Source organism: Mustela nivalis (assembly GCF_964662115.1).
Source record: "Mustela nivalis genome assembly, chromosome: 11".
NCBI lineage: Eukaryota > Metazoa > Chordata > Mammalia > Carnivora > Mustelidae > Mustela > Mustela nivalis.
This window is the reverse complement of record NC_139030.1, coordinates 12132527-12157539: the sequence shown is the minus strand read 5'-3', so window position 1 is coordinate 12157539 and position 25013 is coordinate 12132527. Positions and strand designations below refer to the sequence as shown.

The window sequence follows — 25013 nt, the reverse complement described above, 5'->3', positions numbered from 1 at the left end:
ACGTTTGTTTGGTTTTTTTGGTCAGTTTTCTTATCACTGTTCTTTGTGTTTTGCTAATGTTAACGTATTTACTCCCCCTAACAGTTTCATGCAAATGAAGAACCTGAGGTTTAGAGAGTAGAACTAGTGGTAGTGGCACTGCTTGGATTTGAACCCATGCTACTTCCAAGTTCTGATGACTCAATTTGTAATAGAGATATAGGTAATAAAAAATAAGATATAAAATGGGTTCATGTCTCATCACCTAGCCTTTAGCAAGGCCTCTTCATTCTTTTTTTTTTTTTTTTTAAAGGTTTTATTCATTTGTTTGAGAGAAAGAGCATGAGTGCGGAGTTGGGTAGTTGAAAAATTCAGAGGGGAGCATCAGAGGGAAACAGACTCCCACTGAGCAAGAAGCCTGATGGTGGGGCTTGATCATCAGGACCCTGGGATCATGACCTGAGTTGAAGGCAGACACTTAACCAACTGAGGCACCCAGGCACCCCAGCCTCTTCATTCTTGAGTTCTTTCTTAATTGATTATCTTTCATCAGATTGTTTTTATTTTGTTCCCACCCCTCTAAGAAAGGCTCCTAGATGCTGTATTCAGAGTTTTGTTTGAGAATTTTTGCCCATTTCCTTTTCTTTTTTATTTTTTCTTAAGATTTTATTTATGTGCATGAGAGAGACTAGGCACAAGCAGGGGGAGACCAAGGGAGAGGGAGAAGCAGGCTCCCTGGGGTTTGATCCCAGGACCCTGAGATCATGATGTGAGCTGAAGGTAGATACTTAACCAGCCGAGCCACCCAGGTACCCCTGCCCATTTCCTTTTACTCGAATGACATCTTGGCTGTGTATAGTATTTTTTGCTTACTTGTTTTAAAGAGGTATTTATTATTTGTCAGAGAGAGAGCACAGGCAGGGGAAGCGGTAGGCAGAGGAAGAAGCAGGCTCCCTGCTGAGTAAGGAGCCAGATATAGGACTCAATCCCAGGACCCTGGGATCATGACCTGAGCCGAAGGCAGGTGCTTAACTGACTGAGCCACTCAGGCGTCCCTGGGTATGATTTTCTTATGAAGAGATCTGTGGCAGCTAGGTACTGGCAGTGGTTTCCTTTTAATCTCCTTGGGGTGCCTTAAGTGTTCTTTCCTTATCCCTGAAAGACAATAATTTAAAAATAAAGGATTGAATACATTTAATTTCCTATCTCTTTTTCCTGGAACGTTAGTGCTCACATTAAATTAGTAAATTGTTTTCTCACTTTTCAGGAGTGTGTGTGTGTGTGTGTGTGTGTGTGTGTGTGTAAAACTTTGAACATATTTTCAGTTATCTTAGTTGAATTTTATACCTCAGGATGCATGTATGCTTATGTTAGAAGGTCTGAAGCCCATTAACTCTTTATTCCCATCATTTTGTTGTGATCATATGTCATCTTTGAGTTATTTTATTGAATATTTGTTCTCTTTTTTAGCTGTTATGAGGTTTTTTTTTAAATTTATTTTGTTTTTGACTGAGTTTAAGTGCTTTTTTTGTGGGAAGACGATGGAGGAGGGAAATGAATACAGCCTAAACTAAAAATTTAAACACATATTTATAAATCACTTTGAGTGGAAAGTATACAATTAAAGTTAGAAAGCAAGTTTATACTAAGGCCTTTTGAGTTTTAAAATGTTGAGCTATTGCTGACATTAGAATATCTTGAGAGAGTAGTAATATACAAAAGAAGTGACACAGATAAGTTTATTGGATATTTGTGCTTAATGCCTTGAATTTAAGGTATCATTTGTGCTTCTCTGCATTTTGCCATCCTTAACAGATACTGTCCAATAAATAAACAAGATTAGTAGTGAACTACATATTTTAAGCACAACTAAAATATAGGTATGTGGAAATCTCAAATGAGCGGAATATAGAAAAACAAGTATTTGTCTATAAAAGCAAATGTTTTCTGGCATCTTACATTCTTAGTTTTAGGTTCCAATAGTAATTTTCTTTTCTTTCCTTTTTTTTTTTTTTTTTTTTTAAAGATTTTATTTATTTATTTGACAGAGATCACAAGTAGGCAGAGAGGCAGTCAGAGAGAGAGGAGGAAGCAGGCTCCCCACTGAGCTGGGAGCTCTATGCGGGGCTCGATCCCAGGACCCTGAGATCATGACCTGAGCTGAAGGCAGAGGCTTTAACCCACTGAGCCACCCAGGCATCCCCAACAGTAATTTTCTTTATTTGCAGCAAAACAATTACTTTAAAAATAAAGCTACCTTCATTACTATATGTGTAATTTTACAATGTGAAGCCCTTGAATTTTATATATAGTTTTTTAATATATATTTTTATCCATTACAGTGTTCACAATAATGTTTCGACCCAAAGTAATGGCTCCCAACAGGTGAGATCATCTTAAGCTTCTAAATACTGGAACACTAGTCAGTTATGACAGATAGTGGTACTATTAATTGAATTTTTAAGTGGTATAACTTTGGGAAAGTTTTGTGCATGTTCTTTTTTTTTAATCTGTAATGTGGATAATGAAACCTTCTGCTCTTATGAGATGTTGTAAATAGAACAGGTGCTCTATAGAACATTTTCCATTCTTGTAAATCCTATATAATGAATAAGATAACTAATATTTAGTTGGATTATTATTTATCTATGAGGTAGTACATAACATTCAAGCATTTGTTTGCACTATGTTCGTAGGTAGTATTTCATTTTAATGTTCTGTTTATTGGTGATGAAATCTTTTGTCAGGCAAAATAGATGATTTTTATAATTTTATAACCTACAGGCTTGGGATGTGAAATCTACTCTGCCTGTGATTCCTTCTGTTCCCTCTGGTCCTGTGCTGGCAGAGATAGAGAATCTTCCAAGGAATCCTGGAATAGACCAGCATGACAGGAAATGGTTTGTTAACTCTTTAAACCGGAATAAAATGTTGCTTGCTTAATGGTATTCTAAATTCCCAGCCATAATCTTAGAATATTTTAAATATGATTGAAAACAAATTATTCATATTTGTAAGCGGAACAGAAACATACTACTGAGCAGTCATATTGGGATTGGGAAAATAAGGGATATGTATGAAGAAGGGAATGCAGTTATTTAATTGGAGAACATCAGACATCTCTCCTTATTTTGGTTAACATGATTGGAAGTGGTGGGTTGCTCTCTGTTGAAAAGGACTTTAAATGCTTCAGTAGAACCTTTTCTTGGATTAATAAGGAAAATATGTTCATCTGTTTCACACAACATAATGCTAGTGCTTTTGGATGTGTTTTTTCATTAAAGACTGAAGATAAGCCAAAGGGAAACATGATTATAACCTAAAATAAACCAAAGTTTTAAAATACTCCATTTTGGGGGATGGAGAGATAATCTGATCACAGAGAAGATACTTTAATTGTTTAGATTTCCAGGGTCTTTTTAATTTTTTTTACATTCATAGTTAGTACACAAATGTGAATACTTTGTGACTTATTGGAGTGTAATCAGCAGGATTCATCATTTCCCAAATAAATGTATTTGGCTTGGAGGGCTCCTAGGCAATTATTTGGTTGAGTGGTCATTTGGTTGCATCTGTTCAAGTTGTGTGTCTATGAAATGAACTTCGGTAATTCATAGGAATTTTCTCTTTTTCTCTTGCTCTTAGTTTGTTAAGTACCTGAAATCTAATGAGTTTCTGTGGTGATCTCAAGGTTTTGGTCAGCTTTCTGTGCAACCAGTTCTTCCTTCATGGTGGTGGGTCAACAGTGGTTGGTGATTATTTTCAGTCTTTGCTATGTAATTGTTTTTCACTGTTATTTTGGCTTAACTAACTTGCAAGGTGCTTTGCTCTTCATTGTTGGGCATACTTTTACTTCAGTTCCAAATAACTTGATTAGTTTCTAAGATTGAAGGAATTTTTTTTCTTTATCTATTTCTTCTTTTCCTTTTACCTGGGATTATGATAGAGGAGTACTTTGTGTGTGTGTGTGCATGTGGGCACACACCTAAAGTATGAACAGTGAGGCTTCTAAATATCAAATTTTAGTCTTTATTTTTATAAGCCATTAAAAAGTTTCTTCAATTCTTACTGAAAACACAGCTCCAGTAAGCAGCTATGTTTTATGGCCTTGATGTTACCACCAAGTCCTATTGGCAAGGAAACCAGATTTCAACTATAAAAGAACTCCCTTAATACTTGCTTACCCCTTTTATATTAATACGGAATGAGAATCTGGGGGGTGGGTTTTGCATACTATATTATGATACTAAATCTTTATTGAGTTTTCTAATTTTAATGGGCACATATTTAAATCTATTTAATTTATTAGGCACTATGTAGTTCCTTTGACACAGCCTTTAAAAGAGACAATACTGAATCTGAGAGTATTGAATTTTAAGGAAAATGAAAAATTTGGAGCTATGTGTCCTTCTGTTATGTATTTGTGCTGAGACCTCCTTTACTGAAATGGAGTAAAATGGCGATCTGAAAACTTAATGAGCCTCAGTGTATGTCAGCAGCAGTGGCATGGAACTGAATATAGAACTGATCTGTCTTGGAGCTAATGGATTCCCCAGTCTGAATTTAAAGTGCATTCTGTATTTCACTTTTTGTTTCTGCATGCTTTTATTGTTATTAATGCTCTTAAATGAATATAAAACAGTCCTCCTTTAGAAAGTGATGTTAAAATATGGAAATGCTCCCAAGGTTTGAACAATTGGGCAGAATAACAGACTATTACCAGGTAGATAATTTCTAACCATTTTAATCTAAACCTACTTCATGTTCAGTTCTTTATTCTCTCATTGATATCTTCTAAGTGACACCATTATTTCGGTGAATGATTTGGTATATCAGTAATGTAGAATTATCTGATATTCAGAGTATCACCTTTTGAGAAACAATTTACATATTAAATCCATTTAACCATTTATAAACAACAACAACAACAAAAGTGAATAATATTTGGGAAATCTTGCATATATCAGGGAGAACATAAACCTAACTTAATTTCCTAAATTTTCATAGACTGTATATTGAGGGTCATGAATATTTTTTTTTATTTTTTTTTTTTAAAGATTTTATTTATTTATTTGACAGAGAGAGAGATCACAAATAGGCAGAGAGAGAGATGAGGAGAAGCAGGCTCCCTGCTGAGCAGAGAGCCCAATGTGGGACTCGATCCCAGGCCCCTGGGATCATGACCTGAGCCGAAGGCAGAGGCTTAACCCACTGAGCCACCCAGGTGCCCCGAGGGTCATGAATATTATGGAGTAGATTTGGTGAACAAGTTCTATGTCTATTGAAGAAAATACGATTTTAAAGTAAAAAAGCGTTCAGGCTTGTTCTGAAAAATCCTTTTAGCTAATTTCAGTTTCCTGAAGGAAAAAAAGGTGAGGATTCATGTTTTAGTTGAGTTAGAAAAATACTGTATTTAAAAATTTATCTTTAGACATAATTGGGGTGATTTTTTTGTTGTTGTTTATAATTATCTTAAATATGTGCTGCCCTTTTTGCTGTGTTACAAAATCTTGGTGTTCTGTGACAAATATGTCTTTCTACTGGAGGACTCTGTTTCTAACCAGGAACTGCTTGTATGCATGCTTCCCTCTCATAGTTTTGTAGGCCTGTTCTATAGCACTGTGTGATTAAAGAGTATCTTAATATACTTAACTGTTTCTTGGAGGGGCTTACAATCTTATCACATTATCTGTACCTGTTAAATTTCATTTTGAGGTCCTGTGAACTTTGATTATAGAAGGAACAATGATTCTTCATTGTTAATTGGAAACATTGACATTAAATAACCTGTTTTCTTTTTTTTTTTTTTTTTAATGTTCTTTCTGAATTTTGTTTCCTAGATTTCAGTTTTGTGAAATCACCTAATTTGGGGAATAATTTTCACAATTACTCTTTTCTGTATATGCTTTTGTCCATAATACAGAAGTGTCCTTTTAAATATTTGAATTAAGTAGATTATAAATATATTTTCCTTTTCATTAGAACTTCAAACAACATTTTTAACTATTTTTTTTTTTCATTTTTAACTTTGAATTTGATACCAGCATCAGGGACAGATAGAATGTTTTGTTCTCTGTGAAATTTCCTCTTTATTTAATTCACTAAACTGACTCTGGTTACTTATTCATATTTGCATATTGAGTTTTTCTACTACATATAACTTTCTGGATTCTACCCCCCTCCTTTATTTTTGAATGTCATTGCATGGAGTAAATGTCAATAACTACTTACAGCAGTGTTGCATGCAGGTCACACTGCCCTTCTCCTTTATTACCTCTTACACATCCATTTTCTCCTATTCCTTTTGACTAACTGTGCTCCCCTCCCACTCCCAACCATCCAGGCTCTCTGCTGCCAGTGACTGCTGTCAACGCGGTGGAAACCAGTGGAACACAAGGGCCTTGTCCCCACCCCAGCCTGCACGTAGAAACTACACTGACTTTGTCCATGAGCACAATGTGAAGAATGCAGGAGTCCATCATGATGTTCATTTTCCTGGCCATGCAGCCATGACTGAGATATGAGTGTTAAGCCCATTAGACACTGGGACTCTTTGTCATGCCAGTTGATGGTATACATTTTCTATACATAGAAGATTGATCACATTAGGAGAATTTGGGAGAAATTACTTTATATTGTGTCAGTAGTTGTGTAGTGTTTATAATTGGGTTCTTCTGTGAAAGGGAAAAGAATGTGAAGAAAGCTATATGCCATCAATGATAATGAGAAATGCTTTGTATTGAAAGGGTATGTATATATCATTGTAATTTTGGAAAGGTTTCTCATGATTTTAACGTGTTGATACATCACTCAGAAGATGTCTCAGGAGAGAGGTTTGTGTTTGTGTAAAAAGCTTCCTGTTATCTTCTCATCCCCACACCATCCAGATAGATTGAGGTGAAAAGAAGCAGACACACTAATCACAACTATGGAGGAGACATGTCCAGGCATAATGTCTCAGTCTTTGGTGAACTTTGATATAGCTGCTTTTCTATACCATTTTTAGTACTTCTGTAGTGATCCTTGCCTTAATTTCAGTTAAGTGCCTAAGATTCTAAAATCATAATTAATGTAATTTTTAATTAAAAGTACTTTTACTTTTTAACAAACAAACTTTTCTATACCATTTTTAATACTTCTGTAGTGATCCTTGCCTTAATTTCAGTTAAGTGCCTAAGATTCTAAAATCATAATTAATGTAATTTTTAATTAAAAGTACTTTTACTTTTTAACAAACAAACTTTCCGTAATTTACGGAAAGGTCTAGAAATCACATTAATAATGTGATTCATGTAGAGAGATAATGTAGAAAGATAAACCTGAATGGTTACTTTTGCATGATTAAGTAGTTAACCAGTGGTTAACTAAATTTAGTTATATTACTACTGAATAGTTGTACAAAATGGAAAATGTATTTACTTTTGTCTTTTCATTTTCTCTTTTCTTTTCCATCTTATGCCTCTGATAGATTTCCCGGATTTGCAGCAGCCTGATAATCTAGCCTCGTACAACCTTTAAAATAAAAATTACAAAGACCAAACCATATCACTTTCAAATGGGTTAGATATATTACTCTTTTGGTCCTTTATGAACTTCAAATGTAATCATCCAGGCTCTTTGATTTAATTCATAAAGGCAGATTATCTGGAAAAAGTGCATTTGTAATGTAATGGGAACTGACAAGGGAAACATTTTTTTTGCCTTTTTACAGTTTTTAGAAATTTTAACAATTTCCAAATGTTAAAACTGTTATATGGTAATTTGAAGATATTTTATAGTTTGAGAATTCATAATACTTCAAGGTAATGAAGCTGTATTATAAACAACCTAACCCATATACCATCCTATTTACTTCTGAGATTGGTCTAATCCCTCTCTGCTAGATACATGTTTCAGAGGGCTTTATTACTGGACTGTTGGTTGCAAATAGAATACAGGTTGTCAATAGAAAATACAAGTAAGCAAAATTGAGTTAAGATCTAGGAATGAAATTTTTAGGCAGGTTTCAATCTGTGATTTTTATCACAAACTTTTTTTTTTTTTTTTAAGATTTTATTTATTTGACAAAGAGCATGCTTGCGTGTGCCCTTGGGCAAGCACAATCGGGGAGTGACCGGCAGGGGGAGAGGGAGAAGCTGGCTCTCTGCTGAGCAGAGCCACATGGGGGCTCAAATCTCAGGATCCTGGGATCATGACCTGAGCCTAAGGCAGGTGCGTAACCAACTGAGCTAGCTACCCATCACAATCGTTTTTTTAAAATATGTTTAAAAAACTTACTTATTTGACAGATAGAGATCACAAGTAGCCAAAGAGAGAGGGGGAAGCAGGCTCCCTGCTGAGCAGAGAGCCTCATGTGGGGCTCAGTCCCAGGACCCCAGGATCATGTCCTGAGCCCAAGGCAGAGGTTTTAACCCACTGAGCTACCCAGTCTCCCCTATCACAGTCATTTTAAGGAGATAAGCTCAAAGTATTCTTTAGCACATCCTGTAAATATGAACAGGTCCATACCTTAAATAACCCACCTCCTTCCCTAAATCTTACCATCATAAAGCATACTTAAAAATGGCCACTAATGTATATCCTTCATAGTTATTTTAGACTTCACATAGCTCAGATTATAATTGTCAGGTATTGTTGATGGTGATTTTTTTCTCTAACGCAGGGAATTTGAATCATAACATTTTAGCACAGAAACTCTGATTTGTGTCATTCAGGATAAGATTTCATGGGTGTGAATATGATTAAGAACTATTTTCATTGCCGGGGTGGCTCAGTTATTAAGCATCTGCCTTTGGCTCAGGTCATCCTGGGATCAAGCCCCGCATTGGGCTCCCTGCTCCACGGGAAGCCTGTTTCTCCCTCTCCCTCTCCCCTACTTGAATTCCCATTCTCGGTGTCTTTGTCTCTGTCAAATAAATAAATAAAATCTTAAAAAGGAAAAAAAAATGTTTCTATAACAGAAACCAAAGAAGTATAGTAATAAAGATTTTTAGGTCTTTTAGGAAGTCCTGAGGTTTGACTTTTTGTACTCTAAAATTAATCTTGAAATCTGAAGGTTAGACTGCTGAACAATGCCTAATATATATGTATCTTAGCAGAATCTTAACTTCAGGAAATAGGGAAGGATTGTAATAGAAGAGTAACGTCTTCAGTTTACATTGAAAGTGATCATTTCTGTTCTAGAGGTTGAGTTAATCAGTACTGTTACATTTACATGATGGAAGAATTACATCGTGATTATTCTTTCTTTGAAAACCCTGTTATGTTGTAGTTCATTTGTAAAGTTCTGATGATAGAAACTGGATTGGTGGGTTGGTAGGGAGAGAAGGCAGTGCAGGGGGTGGGGAAAGTAAAGGGCTAACACTGAATGGTAGTAGAATCAAATCTGTTTATTTTTACAATATATTGTATATTGTATAAATATACAATATTTTACAGTAAACATCCCTATATGATCCAGGATTTCATTTCAAATATTGTGAATATTCTTGATACTGATACTTTGAAGATATACATGTTTCCAGAATTATAAAGAATTTACATGTAGTTCATCCTAAATTAAATAAATTGTCATCAGCTTATTTATATTCTGCATTTTTTTATGCCTAAACGGTAAGTGGTCATACATTCTAGATTAAGGAACTAATGTCCTTCAGAAGTACCTTTCTTGGGGGGCACCTGGGTGGCTCAGTGGGTTAAAGCCTCTGCCTTAAGCTCAGGTCATGATCTCAGGGTTCTGGGATCGAGCCCCGCATCGGGCTCTCTGCTCAGCGGGGAGCCTGCTTCCTCCCCTCTCTCTGCCTGCCTCTCTGCCTGCTTGTCATCTCTCTCTCTGTCAAATAAATAAATAAATAAATAAATCTTTAAAAAAAAAAACAACAAAACCTTACTTGGTCACTATCTTTTTTTTTTTTTTTTTAATATTTTTTATTTGTTTATTTTGAGAGAGAGAGACAGAGTGAGAGAGAGCATGAGAGGAGAGGTCAGAGGGAGAAGCCGACTCCCCCATGGAGCTGGGAGCCCGAAGTAGGACTCGATCCCAGGGCTCTGGGACCATGACCTGAGCCTAAGGCAGTTGCTTAACCAACTGAGCCACCCAGGCGCCCTGCTCACTATCTTTTTGATCAGAAGGAGCCACCAGCATGTGATCCAACTTCAGTGCTTTGTTTAATTTTATTTAACATAATTAATTTTAACATCTTGAATTAGGTTAGTTATGTTTCATCTATACTTTTATGAACAGAGAAACAGAAACACAGCAGAACTACACTTTCACACATGAAAATACACAAGCTCTTATGATAATTATTTCTTTTATTTTTTAAGATGACTTTTTTTTTTTTTAAAGATTTTATTTATTTATTTGACAGATCACAAGTTGGCAGAAAGGCAGGCAGAGGGAGAGGAGGAAGCAGGCTCCCCACTGAGCAGAGAGCCTGATGCGGGGCTCGATCCCAGGACCCTGGGATCATGACCTGAGCTGAAGGCAGAGGCTTTAACCCACTGAGCCACCCAGGCGCCCCGATAATTATTCTTTTGATGGTAAGACCACTTCAAAGGCTTTTACCTGTCCCTGAGTATAGTCTAACCCTTTTGACCTTGATAGGGTAATCATATATATACTTTTAAATGGATTTACAGAGGAAAATAGAAACTCTACTTGTCGTGTTGGGTATATGTCTATATTTTAAAAAATAGTACACAGTCATATTTTTTAAGAAATTTATTTATTTATTTGACAGAGATCACAAGTAGGCAGAGAGGCAGGCAGAGAGAGAGGAGGAAGCAGGCCCCCTGCTGAGCAGAGCCGCTGACATGGGGCTTGATCCCAGGATCCTGGGATCATGACCTGGGCCGAAGGCAGAGGCTTTAACCCACTGAGCCACCCAGGAGCCCAGTCATTTTTTTTTTTTTTTTAAGACTTTTTTAAAAAAAAAATATTTTATTTATTTATTTGACAGACAGAGATCATAGATAGGCAGAGAGACAGGCATAGAGAGAAGGGGGAAGTAGGCTCCCTGCTGAGCAGAGAGCCTGACGTGGGGCTTGATCCCAAGACCCTGAGATCATGACCTGAGTGAAGGCAGAGGCTTAACCCACTGAGCCACCCAGGGACCCTTTTTTTAAGATTTTATTTATTTCAGAGAGAGAGTGCATGAGTGGGGGAGACAGGATGAAGAAGGAGAGGGAGAAGCAGAATCCCTCTGAGCAGGGAGCCTGATGCTATACAATACCAGCTGGATCCTAGGACCCTGGGATCATGACCTGAGCCAAAGGCAGACTCTTAACCAAGGATTGAGTCACCCAGGCATCTCTTACACAGACTTTCTAATATTGTAATATTGTCATTATAATTCATATTTTAGGGGGAATATTAAAATTTATTTAAAATGCTGACCCAGAAAATATTATTTATAACCCTTGGGTTATCTTTGTCCAGGATGTAAAAGATGCCATGTAAACATGTCAGAATATAAAACTGAAGTGTCTTCTGAGTGAAGGGCAGGCAGACATGAGATAAAGCAATGAACTTGACCTTAATTATGGTAGTATCTTTTATTTACTAGATTTTTGCATATTTACTTGGTTGATATGCTAATAATTAATTTGATTAATAGTCTTGCTTTATCACTTTTATGTATCCTGATGTCATGCATTTCAACTTTCCATCTTACCAAAACAGGAAAATAGATGAACTGGGTGATGGAAAGGAGTGGAGGATTAAGGTGTCTTGGGTTTCAGGAGGAAGAAAAATACTGTGATGACTGGCCTCACAGGAATGAGAAGGCTAATCCTCAGCTTTGATCCCTTTATTGTGTATTCACAGACATAGACTGAAGAATTGGGGCAATGGTTGTCCATGCTAGTGTAGGATGTACTGATGGTGGAAAGGGTCATTATTTGAACCTTGGTACTTTAACTGTTTTGGTTGGGGCATATGCTTCATTTGTAAACAATAGTTCATTGCTTGAAAGGCGTAATTATTTTGTGTTTGTTAGGCTTTGAAGTTTGGGTCTAAAATAGTTATATTAAGTTGCATTAATTTTATATCCTTAGCATATAGGGTTTATCATATGGATTTGCAAAAATAAAATCCAATAATACTTAATCTCTTTACTACCACGTACTTACTTCCTGTATTTTAACATAAATTATGCCACATCATCAAAATTCCAGAATTGTCAATGTTTCCATGTGAGATGCTTATACATAAGGGATAGAATTTGAAGATACATCTGGGACGGGGAAACCTCTGTTGTTTCTCTCTCTCTGTCTCCTGTGTGTGCCTCTCTCTGTGTGTGCTTTTGTCTCCATATAAAATATGATTGGTCAAATTCTTTCTGTTTATTATGAATTGTATAGTATTCTCAGCTCCCCATCCTTTTTTTTTTCAGTTTTATACCTTTATTTGTGACAATCAGCTATTAGTTCTCATCCGCATTAACTGTAGATTTTTTTTAAAAGATTTTATTTATTCATTTGACAGAAATCACAAGTAGGCAGAGAGGCAGGCAGAGAGAGAGGGGAAAGCAGGCTCCCTGCTGAGCAGAGAGCTTGATGTGGGGTTTGATCCCAGGACCCTGAGATCATCACCCGAGCTGAGGGCAGAGGCTTAACCCACTGAGCCACCCAGGCGCCCTACTATAGATTTTTGAAAATGGGAGACAGGTACAGAAGTGACCAACATGTAGAGCTTGTTTGGAGAATCTTCATCCTTGTTGTGTTTTGGGGACAACTGCACACAGATAGGGTATGGAACATTCCTTATTCCCTTGGCTCAGACACTTTGTTGAGCCTGGTGTCAGTGTACACATCTGGAGTTCCCATCTCCTTTATGGCAGATTTACAGATCTGTTCGAGTGCGGGAGGGCCACACTTTTTGCAACCCACCCCATGGATCCACTTGTGAATGTTGGTGTATGCTCTGGTTACTGCCTTATTGATGGCAGAATGGCCTTTCTTTACGTCCCCCTTCTTTGCAGGAGCCATTTTGCCAGGCCTTGGTTGGAAAGCTCGGCTCCTTTTTTAGAACATAGAAATTTCTCATCTTCTGTCCGTATAAATTAGCTTTTTACTTTAGTCATGTGAAATCATTGTGAGAATTTTGTTTCACCCACTTGACATTTTAACTTTCATGATAGAAATACTAGTCCAATGAAGCATGTCACTTTCATTGGAATATGTATTATATAACTTCATTTCTTTGCATGTGGGGCTGGTGGAGAATATATTAGCCTTCTCGGAGAATTAGTGAAGAGAAGAGAAAACTTCAAAAGAAATTGGTGAAAGGAAAAAGATTTTCTGTGTTTTTTTTTTTAATGATGTATTTTTATTTTTATACTGAAGCAGAAGAACAGGTGTTCCTGTTTTTACTAAAGGAATTGTTCTCACAGTTTTTTATTAGATAATTACCTAAGCTTTTGTGTCCCTAACAACAATCTGTGGCCTTAATTCTAGGTGATGGTACTTGAGTGAACTTTTACATTTTGTTCCTGACAGTTAGCCAACATTTTGTTTATATTGGCACAGAGAAGAGATATCTGACTTGGAGAACAACATTCTCTAGGAGTGTGACTGAAGACTCCCTTAATGGTGTAATAAACCTATCCCTCCTCCTCTTGAAAACAGGTTTAACAGCTGTAGTTTTTTATTTTTTATTCTTGAAGGAATTCTCATTTGTTTTGTTTTTAAGTAATTTTAATGAAGAAATGGGCTATACCCAGTGTTTAGTTAGGGTTTATGAGAAATTGGAGATTCCTTAATAAGGGTCTGGCCTGTTGACTAATGACTGATTATTGTTAATATTAATATAAGGGGTGGGTAGAGTAAAAAAAAAAAAAATGAAAGGTAAGAGATGATAATAGGAAGACAATTGATGGCTTGCTTTGTCTTGTGAAACTGGTTACAGCAGTATGCAGAGAAATTATGAAAAACATCCTAGGATATAAAATACCACTAGAATGTGTACCATTACAAAGAACAATTCTCTATAACAGAGCTATGTTTGTAGCCTAGCTATTAGCTTCAGGGGTTATTTAATTATAAACTCTCTAGGAGTTTGGAGATAATTAACTTGCATTAATTCTTTCTGGGAATGCCAACTCCAAACCTTTAGAAGTCTTTAGAAAGACTTGGGAGAGATTAATGTGCTTTAGAATATCCTGGTTATCACTTAAGTGGAGCTTAACAGATATGTTAGAGCAATAGCTATTAGAGGTATTTGTGTTGGGGGGTGCCTGGGTGGCTTAGTTGGTTAAGCATCTGCCTTTGGCTCAGGTCATGATCCCAGGGTTGTGGGATTGAGCTCCATGTTGGGCTCCCTGCTCAGTGGAGAGCCCACCTCTTTCTCTCTGCCTGTCACTCTGCCTACTTGTGCTCTCTCTCTCTGTCAAATTAAAAAAAAAAAAAGTATTTGTGTAGTGTGGAAAGGCATTGAAGATCAATACTGAGGAGTTTGGTAAGGAGGCCTGTGGCAGTCATTGCGGATTTTTAAGTTAAAGATTGGGGAGGCTTGTATTAATATCTCCTTTTTAAAATTCATCACATTACTTGTTGAATACCTGCTAGATCACCTTCTTATTCCTCACTTCCTATACACAGTCATTTATAATTATTCCTTTTTTCATACCCTCACATTTCTTGACCCTTCTCATGTTGTACACATCTAATTAAATCCAACTCTGTACTGTACATGTAGATGGACAGTGTAAAATGCAACATTGTTGAATGGTCTCACTTTAAATTTTGGCCCCTGAATGTAGGTCTTCAGTGCTGCCTGAAATCCTATCACATTTCCTTACTCTATACATTCTCATGTGATGCTGGCGGTAATTTCTCTTCTTTCAAACTTCACCACCTCCTCAATCTTTTTTTTTTTTTTTTTTTAAAGATTCTGTTTGTTTATTTGACAGACACAGGGAGAGAAGGAGTGGGAAAGGGAGAAACAGGCTCCCCACTGAGCAGGGAGCCCGATATGGGGCTCGATCCCAGGACCCCAAAATCATGACCCGAGCCAAAGGCAGATGCTTAATGAGCCACCCAGGCGCCCCCACTTCCTCACTTCTCACTCCTCACTTTCCATTAGGGATCTTGCTTCCTATTTTACTGAGAAAATAAGCAATTAGAAGAGATCTCTACTGCTCTCACCATGTCTTCCTTTTTTTAATATTTTTTATCTTACTCTAGTTAGCTGGGTAGTGTTATATTAGTTTCAGGTGTATAACATCGTGATTCATGCTTCCGTACACCACCCACTGCTCATCATGATAAGTGTACTATTTAATTCTTATCACCTGTTTTACCCACCTCCCCTATGTTCTCTATGATTAAGAGTGTTTCTTGGTTTGTCTCTCTTTCTTCCCCGTGTTTGTTTTGTTTCGTAAATTCAACGTGAATGCAGTGATGTGTTATTTGTCTGTCTTTAACTTATTTTGCTTAGCATTATTTTCTGTAGCACCTTCCGTGTGGTTGGAAATGGAAAGATTTCTTTCTTTTTATGTTTGAATAATACCCCATAGTGTGTGTGTATACATATAAATATATGTCACATCTTTTATCCATTCAATTGTTGGACATTAGGCTGCTTCCATATCCTAGCTATTGTAAATAATGCTGCTATAAACGTAAATGTGCATGTATCTCTTTGAATTACTGTTTGTATTCTTTGGGTAAATACTCAGTAGTGTGATTGCTGGATTGTAGTATAGTTCTATTTTTAACTTTCTGAGGAACTTCCATACTATTTTCCACAGTGGCCGCACCAGTTTGTATTCCTGCCAACAGTTCATGAGGGTTCATTTTTCTCCACATCCTCGCCAACAACGTGTTTTGATTTTAGCTGTTCTGACAGGTGTGAGATGATGTCATTGTAGTATTGATTTGAATTTTCCTGATGGTAAGTGATGTTGAGCATCTTCTTGTGTTTGTTGGCCATCTGGTTGTCTTCTTTGGAGAAAGTCTGTTCATGTCTTTTGCCCATTTTTTAATTGGATTATTCAGTTTTTGGGGTGTTGAGTTAGTGTAAGTTCTTTATATTTTTTGGATATTAACTCTTTATCAGATATGTCATTTGAAAGTATCTTCTCCCATTCCATAGGTTGCCTCTTAGTTTTGTTGCTTGTTTTCCTTGCTGTGCGGAAGTTTTTTATTTTGTAGTGCCAGTAGTTAGTTTTTGCTTTTGTATCCCTCAGGAGACATACCTAGAAAAAAAGCTGCTATGGCCAGTGTTGAAGAGGTGCTGACCTTTTTCTTTTCTAGGGTTTTTATGATTTCAGGTCTCACATTAGGTCTTTAATCCATTTTGAATTTTTGTATATGGTATAAGAAAGTAGTCCAAATTCTTTACCATGTTGCTGTCCAATTTTTCCCAACACCATTTGTTGAAAGGACTGTTCTTTTCCCATTGCATGTTCTTTAACCTGCTTTGTTGAAGGTTAATCATTCGTATAGTTGTGGGTTTATTTGTTTTTTATTTTGATCAATTAACTGTGTGTCCATTTTTGTGTCATTACCATGCTATTTTGATTACCATAGCTTTGTAACATAACTTGAAGTCTTACCCTGTGTCCATTTATCATCCTCCCTTAATTTCTTTTCTGGTCTTCCAACCATTGCCTTTGGTCCTCTACTGTTTCATAGTCCCCTTAACAGTGATGGTGATTCTAACTTAGATCATGTCATTCCTCTGCTTAGGTGTCCCAGAGGTTCTCATCTCATACAGACGAAAAACCCAAATTCTCATATTGACAAAAATGTGTTTTTTCTTATACTTGGTCATCTGTCAGCCTTGATCTTGTTTGCTGCCTCCAAAGACTTGTTCAGTTATACCAGGTGTTTTCCCTCCCTGAACCTTTGTATTTTTACTTCCACATAAATATTCTTCTCTTGAATCTCTTCTGGTTCGAATGAATAAACATAAATGTGAATGTACTGTGCACAAGTTTCAAATGTGCACAAGTTTCTTATCAGAGAAACCTTTCTCACCTCTCTGTAAAATAATCACACACCACTCCACCTTGTCATTCCCTTTCCCCCTTGCCCTGCTTCTTTTTCTTATATCACTTCATCTTACATTATATGTTACTTGTCATCTCTGTATTTGTTAATAGAATGTAAGCTTCATCAAAGGAGAACATTTATTTTTATTCCTCTGTCCCCAGAGTATTGCCTGGCTTGGCACTCAGGTATTAGTTGATCGAATGAATGAACGAATGCCAAGCACATCTTGGCATATTTGGTGGTACAGAAGTAGTCAAAATGCTATCCCTGGCTCCAAGAAATTTACATTCAGCTTGTGGAGATAGACAGTTTTATAAATAACTGATATAAGTGCTAAGTCATTAGGCAAGCAAGGTCATGGAAGAGTAGAAGGTTGAGGTTAAGGCTTGCTGACATTTGCATCAGATTTTGAGGGGTACTTAAGAGCATTGGATGAATTAATCATGGGCTAAGAGAGCTACAGCAGAAGAAAATTTTAACAGCAGAGTCAAAGGGAATCATTCCTGAATAATGAGTCTTGGTAATGAGTACAGAATTCATGGGGAGGCGTAGTAATAATGATAGCTGATATTTGAGAACTTCTGTGCCTCACATTCATTGTTCTGGAGGTATAGCAGTAAATATTACTCCAGCAAAACATTTCTTCCTTATAGGACTCTAAAGGTATTTAGGCTAGTGAAGAAATTGAGGCACAGTAAGGATATAACTTCTCCAAAGTTACATTGCCGGTATATGGTAAGGCTGGGCCTCCAAATCAGCTTGGTCCTAGAACCCAAAATGACACCCATTGTACCAACTCCATATATTGTATAGCTTGATGGGGCCTAGACTGTGGAGAGTAAAAAGGAGCATAATAGTAACTTTCTAAAGAGACAGTGCAAAGAATGAATGCCAGTTGGTGGAAGACTAGATAATTAAAGTATGCTTCATCCTTACTATGTAATTGGTAAAGAATGAGGAATATTCTCCATGTGCTTGGTTATTGAATACGTCAGTACTACATTGTTGAATTAGAAATGCAAGAGGAGTGTCTGGGGTATGTTTTCATCTTTATAAAAATCATAAAACCATGTATATATTTCTTAAGTGCACAAGAAGTGAAGTGAACCTGGAAAGATTAATTGAATTTTCAGAGAGTAGGGATAAGGAGACATTGTTTTTGTTGTTTGTTTGTTTTTTTTTTTAAGCTGACATCACTATAAATAGGTAAAAACAAATTAAAATGCCCCAAAATGTAGTGGGAAACAAGATAGACGACTTCAGGTAAGTGTCCATGAAAAAAGATGGATGGAGGTAGTGTCCTTATAGATTTCTTCATACATTCTTAACAAATGGATGTGTGCTAGGACATTGCCAAAAGCCATAGATTGAAAATAAATGTCTGACTATATTTTTAAGAAACTTTTTGTGTGTACAACCCATCGATTTTTAGTATATTCACAAAGGTGTACAACTATTACCAGTATAATTACAGAACATACCCATTATTCCCCAAAGAAACCCCTTACCCATTAGGACTTAACTCCCTATTCTCCCCTTCCCTCCAAGTCCTGGCAAACACTGATCTTTCTGTCTCCATAAATTTGCTCATCCTGGAAATGCCCCATACATAGAATCATATAATTTGTGATGTTTTTCCTCTACTTTCTTTCACTTAGCATAGTGTTTTTTATTTTTTTTTTATTTAAAGATTTTATTTATTTATTTGACAGAGAAAGAGATCACAAGCAGGCAGGGAGGCAGGCAGAGAGAGGAGGAAGCAGGCTCTCCGCAGAGCAGAGAGCCCGATGTGGGGCTCGATCCCAGAATGCCGTGATCATGACCTGAGCCGAAGGCAGAGGCTTTAACCCACTGAGCCACCCAGGCGCCCCTTAGCATAGTGTTTTTTAAGATTTATTCATGTTGGAGTGCCTGGCTAGCAAAGTCAGTAGAACATTTTTTTTTTTTTTAGGATTTTATTTTTATTTGAGAGAAAGAGCACAAGCAGGGTTGAGGGACAGACAAGCAGGACTCCCTACTGAGCGTGGAGCCTGACATGGGGCTCAATCCTAGGACCCTAATATGACCCGAGCTGAAATCAAGAATCATACTTCACTGACTGAGCCACCTAGGTGCCCTGATTTAGGGTCATAAGTTGAAGCACTGCACTGGGTGTAGAGCTAACTTAAATTAAAAAAAAAAAAAAAATGTGTGTGTGTGTGTGTATGTTGTAGCATTTATAAGTAATTGATTCCTTTTAATGGTTTAATATATTCCTTTATATGGTACATAGTCTTTTATTTGTGCATCAGTTGATGGGTCTTGGGTTTGTCCTTTTTGGCTATTGTCAGTACTGCTCTCCGGATTCAGATACAGGTTTTTTTTGTTTTTCATGAACAGGTGTTTTCAGTTCTTTTGGATATATTGATAGAGTGTAATTGCTGGGTCTTGTGGTAACTGTGTTTAACATCTTAATGAATGTTAAAATTGTTTTCCAAAGTGGCTACACCATTTTATATTTTACCAGCAACTTTGTTACCTTTTTCATTTTAGTCATCCTGGTTATTTTGAGGGTGGTAGGTAGCTCATTGTGGCTTTGAGTTGCATTTTCAGGGAGCTAATGATATTAGGTATTTTTAATATGTATATTGGTAATTTGCATGTCTTTTTTTGAGAAATGTCTGTTCACATCCTTTGCCCATTTTGAAAATTGGGTATAAGTCATCTTTTATTTCTTTATCAGTAGTATTTGAAATTCTGTCTTCATTTGTGCTCCTTTTTCTCTGGAAGCTTGTCTTTATTTAGTGTTTTCATAGAACATTTTACTTTACTTTGGTGGCACATTATGTTTGTCCCTACCTATGCAAAGCCGATTGTATGGAATGAAAGCAAGGCCCTGTGACAGCGCTTAACACCAGGATTAGTTATTTCTCTGTTCTAGAGAGAAAAGGTAAAAGGATTAAGTAAATAGTGTTTGTTTTGTAGTTCACATCTTTATGAGATGGGGTGCTCAGGGTTGAATTACTTGCTTTTAGAAATTATACTTTTTTAATTATAATTCTCTTCTGACTTCTCTTTACTTGTAATCCCGTTATCTGTTCACAAGTTTCAATGGGGCAGTTACACAAATCTTTCTGGATGAAGGCACAATAAGAATGTTCCATTTAAGTCATATACATATTTCTCTAGGGAAGAAAAGAGTGGGTGTAGTAAGTTTTTTTAAGCAGTTATTGAGAGCACGGTGTGCCAGGTTCATTAGTGTTTCATTTTCTCTTGCTGTGTAACAAATACTAGAAAATACAGATGTTGGAGGCCACGGCACAGTTGGAGTCGAGGATCAAACCAGGCCCTGACTTGTGTCTCCTTTAAAGTCCAGGTGCCTTGACAAGGGGTTAAGGACGGGAAAGTTGAGTAACACTGAGAAAGGGTATGTGCTGTATGTCGTGCACTTGCCTACGTGACTTCCCACACCCTCTCCCTACAGAAGGGAACAATGTGGTCAGGGTCATGAATTTTTAGGTGGTCCTTGTTGTTCCTATACCTCCCATAACCCACTCCCTGGTTGATTGTCTTGCTAATAGCATTAGTCCAGACTACCTGGCATCATGAGGTTTGCTTGTAGTTAATGTAAACTTGTTATAGAAACCTGCGGTCATCTTGAAAGATGTGGAATAAAATCAGCCCTGTTGGACATCATCCTCAGTGTCCCTCCTGCCCCCATCTCTTTGTCTCTTAATTTCTTTTCACATTCCTCTTACCCTCATGTTTCCTGGTCGATTTGTTGCGCCAGCCGTGACATACAGAGATAAATCCTGAAGTGGCTTTGGCAAACCAGTCGGGGGAAGTATTTTATCTGATGTTACCTATGAAAATTTCAGTAACAGCAGCACACAAGAATGTGGCATAAATGACCTTCAGATACATCACAGTTTGTTCTAAAATGCAAGGGTGTGGTAGTAAGCAAGAAAATGATTGTTCACCATTCAGATCTTTTATAACTTGAATCTATCAGCCACAGGTTTATTGGAAGATGAGTTTTAGTGGATCCTGCTACTTTGGGGGTTTGTTTTGAGATAGAAAGTGGTTGGAAGAGAAACCGTTGCTGCTATCTTCCACAGTAGATGTTCTTTTAATACCTCCCCTCTTGTACACATCCTGTGCTCACCCTCTCTTGTGTGTGCTCTCCCCCACACTCTTCCAGCCCCTACCCCCTCACTACCTCTTAAACCCTCTCTTCCTGTCTTCCTGCTTTGTTTAGTTTGAGAAGAAATAATAATATTGAGAGTCAGAATGAATGTAATAAGTTGTTTTTGTGTGTCTCCTGACCTGATGATAATGTTTTTATACTAAAAAGTTATCACCCTCCCTTTTTTCATCCCAGTACTAAGCATGTAAAGTTGTTGAGATTTCCTTAGGATTTTCATCATGCTTAAATGGTAGACTCCCTACTGGGTACATGTCAAAATTGGTAACTCAGTCATTTAGAGACTAGTTGTTAAGTATCTACTGTGTCAGGCACTGTCCTACATTCTGGAAATTCAGTAGTGACCAAGACATAAGCTCCTACTCTTATGACATATATTCTAGTAAAGGAGGCTAATAATAAATACACAGATACAGATGCCAGGATTTCAAATAGTAACATGCTATTAAGGAAGGAAGGTCATATCATAGTAAGTGACTGCAGGGTGAGGGATAGGCTTTTGAAGAGATAACCTAAGTTGAGATATGAGTGGTATAAGGGAGTCAGCTATGGAAAGAAGGAGTATCTCAGGCAGACATAACAGCTAATAATATAGAGGCCTGTCAGTTGGTTTTTGAGGAGTAGAAAAGAAAACCAGTGTGGATGGAGCTTTCTGAGGGTGCTAGGAAGGAACCTAGTCACGGAGGGCCCTGTAGGCCAGGAGAAAAAAGAATGGATTTTATTCCACCTACAACAGGGAGTCTATGGTGGATTTTAAGTGAGAGAGGGATACAAAATAACATTCTCTTACATGGCCCCAAGGCTGTTCCCACATTCAGGGAGTCAGATACAGTATACTGCTATTACCTACTCTATACTGTTTATATTCAAGTTTCCTGTTTGTCCTAAAACTGTGTTTTATAGCAACTGCTTTGATCCAGTTCAGAATGACACATTAACATTTTGTTATTTCTTGAGTATCTTAATCTGCAGCAATTCCTCAGCCTCTCTGTCACAGCATTTGCATTCTTAAGTAGTACATGTTCATTGTTTCATAGACTGTCCCTAATATGGATTTAACTGATTGATTCTTCATGATTCAGTTCCATTTATGCACTTGACAGCAGAAACATGTGACTTCTCTCTACAGATATGATACATCTTTGGCACATCACATCAGAGGTACTTGATGCTGCTTTGTCCATTACTGATAGTGTTGGTTTTAGATGACTTGGTTTGCGGGTTGTTTATCGGATTTTTCTACTACATTAGTTATCTTTGTTTTGTAAAAAATTACTGAATACTTTGTGCAAATATTCTGTCTCCCAGCAAACTTTCACTTAGTCGTGAAAATTAGTTACTCTATTGTTACAAAATGGTGATTTGCTGTCATTTCACATTAATTGGTTAGTTGGTAGAACTTTTTCTGATCTATTTATACGTAGATTCACAGATTCTTTCATTCAATGTGTTATATAGTTCATCACTATTTTTTTTAAAGATTTTATTTATTTATTTGGCAGAGATCACAAGAAGGTAGAGAGGCAGGCAGAGAGAGAGAGAGAGAGGGAAGCAGGCTTCCTGCTGAGCAGAGAGCCCGATGCGGGGCTCAATCCCAGGATCCTGAGATCATGACCTGAGCCAAAGGCAGAGGCTTTAACCCACTGAGCCACCCAGGCACCCCAGTTCGTCACTATTTTTATTCTTTTGATAGTCAGACTGTTCTAAATCTGGCCAAAGAGAACCCTGTCAAACTACGTCTTATACCAATTCCTATGTCCCCCCTCACTTTTTAAAAAAAATTTATTTATTTATTTATTTGAGAGAGAGAGAGAGATCACAAGTAGGCAGAGAGGCAGGCAGAGAGAGTGGGGGAAGCAGGCTCCCTGCCCAGCAGAGAGCCCGATGCAGGGCTCGATCCCAGGACCCTGAGATCATGACCTGGGCCAAAGGCAGAGGCTTAACCCACTGAGCCACCCAGGTGCCCCCCACCTCACTTTTTGAGAACTTTTTTAGTTTTTGATATTAGAGCTTCCACACTCATCTTGTACTTCCTTTGCCTTAGCTCTGAACTCAGCCTTTTTTTTTTTTTTTTTAAAGAACCTGATTCCTTTTAGTTAAAATAGTATTTAGCATTCAAGATCTGGGCATTATATATGTACATTGCTCCTGTAAATGTCACTGCTTCTATACTTAGTAGACAGAGTTAAAAAAATAGGTATGTTTAAATCATAAATTCATACTGATACTCTAATCCCTATCTCATATCTAAGGTTTTTCTTTGCCTCCCTAGTTCCTTATTTCTATCTTCCTTATCTCCTAGTGAGAAACAACCTAACTACCAGCAGTATATTAATTTCATATTTGTTTGAGACATGCTTAAATAGCTTCAGAATTGCTGTACCCCTACCACTGTCAACAACAAATCTAAGTTCAGTTCAGTATTTCCCCACAGTTCTCTTTAGACTGAGAGTAAATAAAATACTGAGCTTAAAATTTACTTGGATTAGTTCCTTTTTTTCCCTGTGTAATTACGGTATTCCTTTGGTAGTAAATATAAATTTTTCTAGATGTTGCTAGATTTCTTTTCATTGGAAATGAAATGTATTTTTTTCTCTTATAGCTTTATTGAGGTACATTTAATGCACAATGAGGTAAATTAATGCAAACTGATAAGTTTTGGCATGTGATATTAACACCATGATCAAGATTAAGGATGGATATATTCAGTGTATTTTTTTTAATTCTTTCTATTACGTATTTTTGTATGTTTAAGAGCCATTTTTTCCTGTGAATTAGTCTTATTTGTAGCATCTCCTGCCTTTTCAAACAGGGCTGTTCACTTTTTTTTTTTTATTTTCAAGGAGTTTTTAATGTATATTGGGAATATTAACTGTATAATATCAGTAACTTATATAATGTAATTTCAATAATGTAACTATATAATATCAGTAATCTTGGATCCACTTAGAACTACTTTGGTATAGGTATAAAGAATGAATCTAGTTTGTTTCCAAATGGTTCTCCTGTTATGTCAACACTACTTATTAAATTCTGCTGAACAATGAGATGTTCATATAAAAAATGATGAAATTGGACCCCTATCTCACATCATGTAAAAAAATGAACTCCAAATTGATCACAGACATAAAATTAATAGTTAGAGCTATAGTAGTCTTAGAGGAAAACACAAGAGTAAATTTTCGTGGACCCAGCAATAGTTTTTTAGATAGGACACCAAAAGCACCTGTGACAAAAGAAAAAATAAATTGGAATTCATCAAACATTAAAACTTTGTGTTCCAAGGATGCAGTCAAGAAAGTGAAAAGAAACCCATGAAAAGAGAGAAAATATTTACAAGTTTTCTTGAGTTCTCTGGAATGACTTAGTTTTTTTCCCTATTCCAAAATTAGGTTTTAGCTTTCTATAATTTTTCTAATCAATGACAGCTTGTTCATCTGTTCCACTCCCTTCAAATTTCTCTCTCCCCACCTTTTTATTTCTTATAAGTGAATGTGATTTTGTGTCCTTATGTTGTCACTTTAGAGTGATTTTATGAGAAATTTAATGATTTGCGTTTCTTTTTTACATGCTTTGTAATTTTTTGTTTGTGATTTCGGCTTGCTTTATTTTTAAAAAATTTTTTTTAAATTTATTTTCAGTTTACCAGAATTCATTGTTTATGTACCACACCCAGTGTACCATGCAATACGTGCCCTTCATAATACCCAGCACCAGGCTCACCCAACCTCCCACCTCCTGCCCATAGTCTCTCATGGTTTGTCTCCCCCTCCAATTTCCCCCAATGCCCTTCTCTTCTCCATCTCCCCATGTCCTCCGTGTTATTTCATATGCTCCACAAATAAGTGAAACC

At 36.9% G+C, this 25013-nt stretch overlaps 1 protein-coding gene and 2 long non-coding RNA genes across 10 annotated transcripts in view; 2 read left to right on the top strand and 1 right to left on the bottom strand.

The window, feature by feature from the left end:
• EPB41L5 (erythrocyte membrane protein band 4.1 like 5) overlaps nucleotides 1–25013 on the top strand; it is a 146524-nt gene that overhangs the window by 72230 nt on the left and 49281 nt on the right. For 7 of the 8 annotated variants that reach the window (XM_082689834.1, XM_082689836.1, XM_082689835.1 and 4 more), the window contains exons 15-16: nucleotides 2322–2364; nucleotides 2764–2879. In XM_082689834.1, coding sequence (XP_082545960.1) covers nucleotides 2322–2364; nucleotides 2764–2879 — 159 coding nt within the window. Of the gene's footprint in view, nucleotides 1–2321; nucleotides 2365–2763; nucleotides 2880–6322; nucleotides 7525–25013 lie in introns of those variants that run through there. The other variant, XM_082689840.1, reaches the window with a different exon arrangement.
• LOC309843899 lies at nucleotides 6778–9823 on the bottom strand. The gene is made up of 2 exons (XR_014300403.1): nucleotides 7090–9823; nucleotides 6778–6951 (listed from the first exon to the last, which is right to left on the bottom strand). It is a non-coding gene; the product is annotated as an uncharacterized lncRNA (long non-coding RNA).
• LOC309843903 lies at nucleotides 9875–23639 on the top strand. The gene is made up of 2 exons (XR_014300407.1): nucleotides 9875–10521; nucleotides 22198–23639. It is a non-coding gene; the product is annotated as an uncharacterized lncRNA (long non-coding RNA).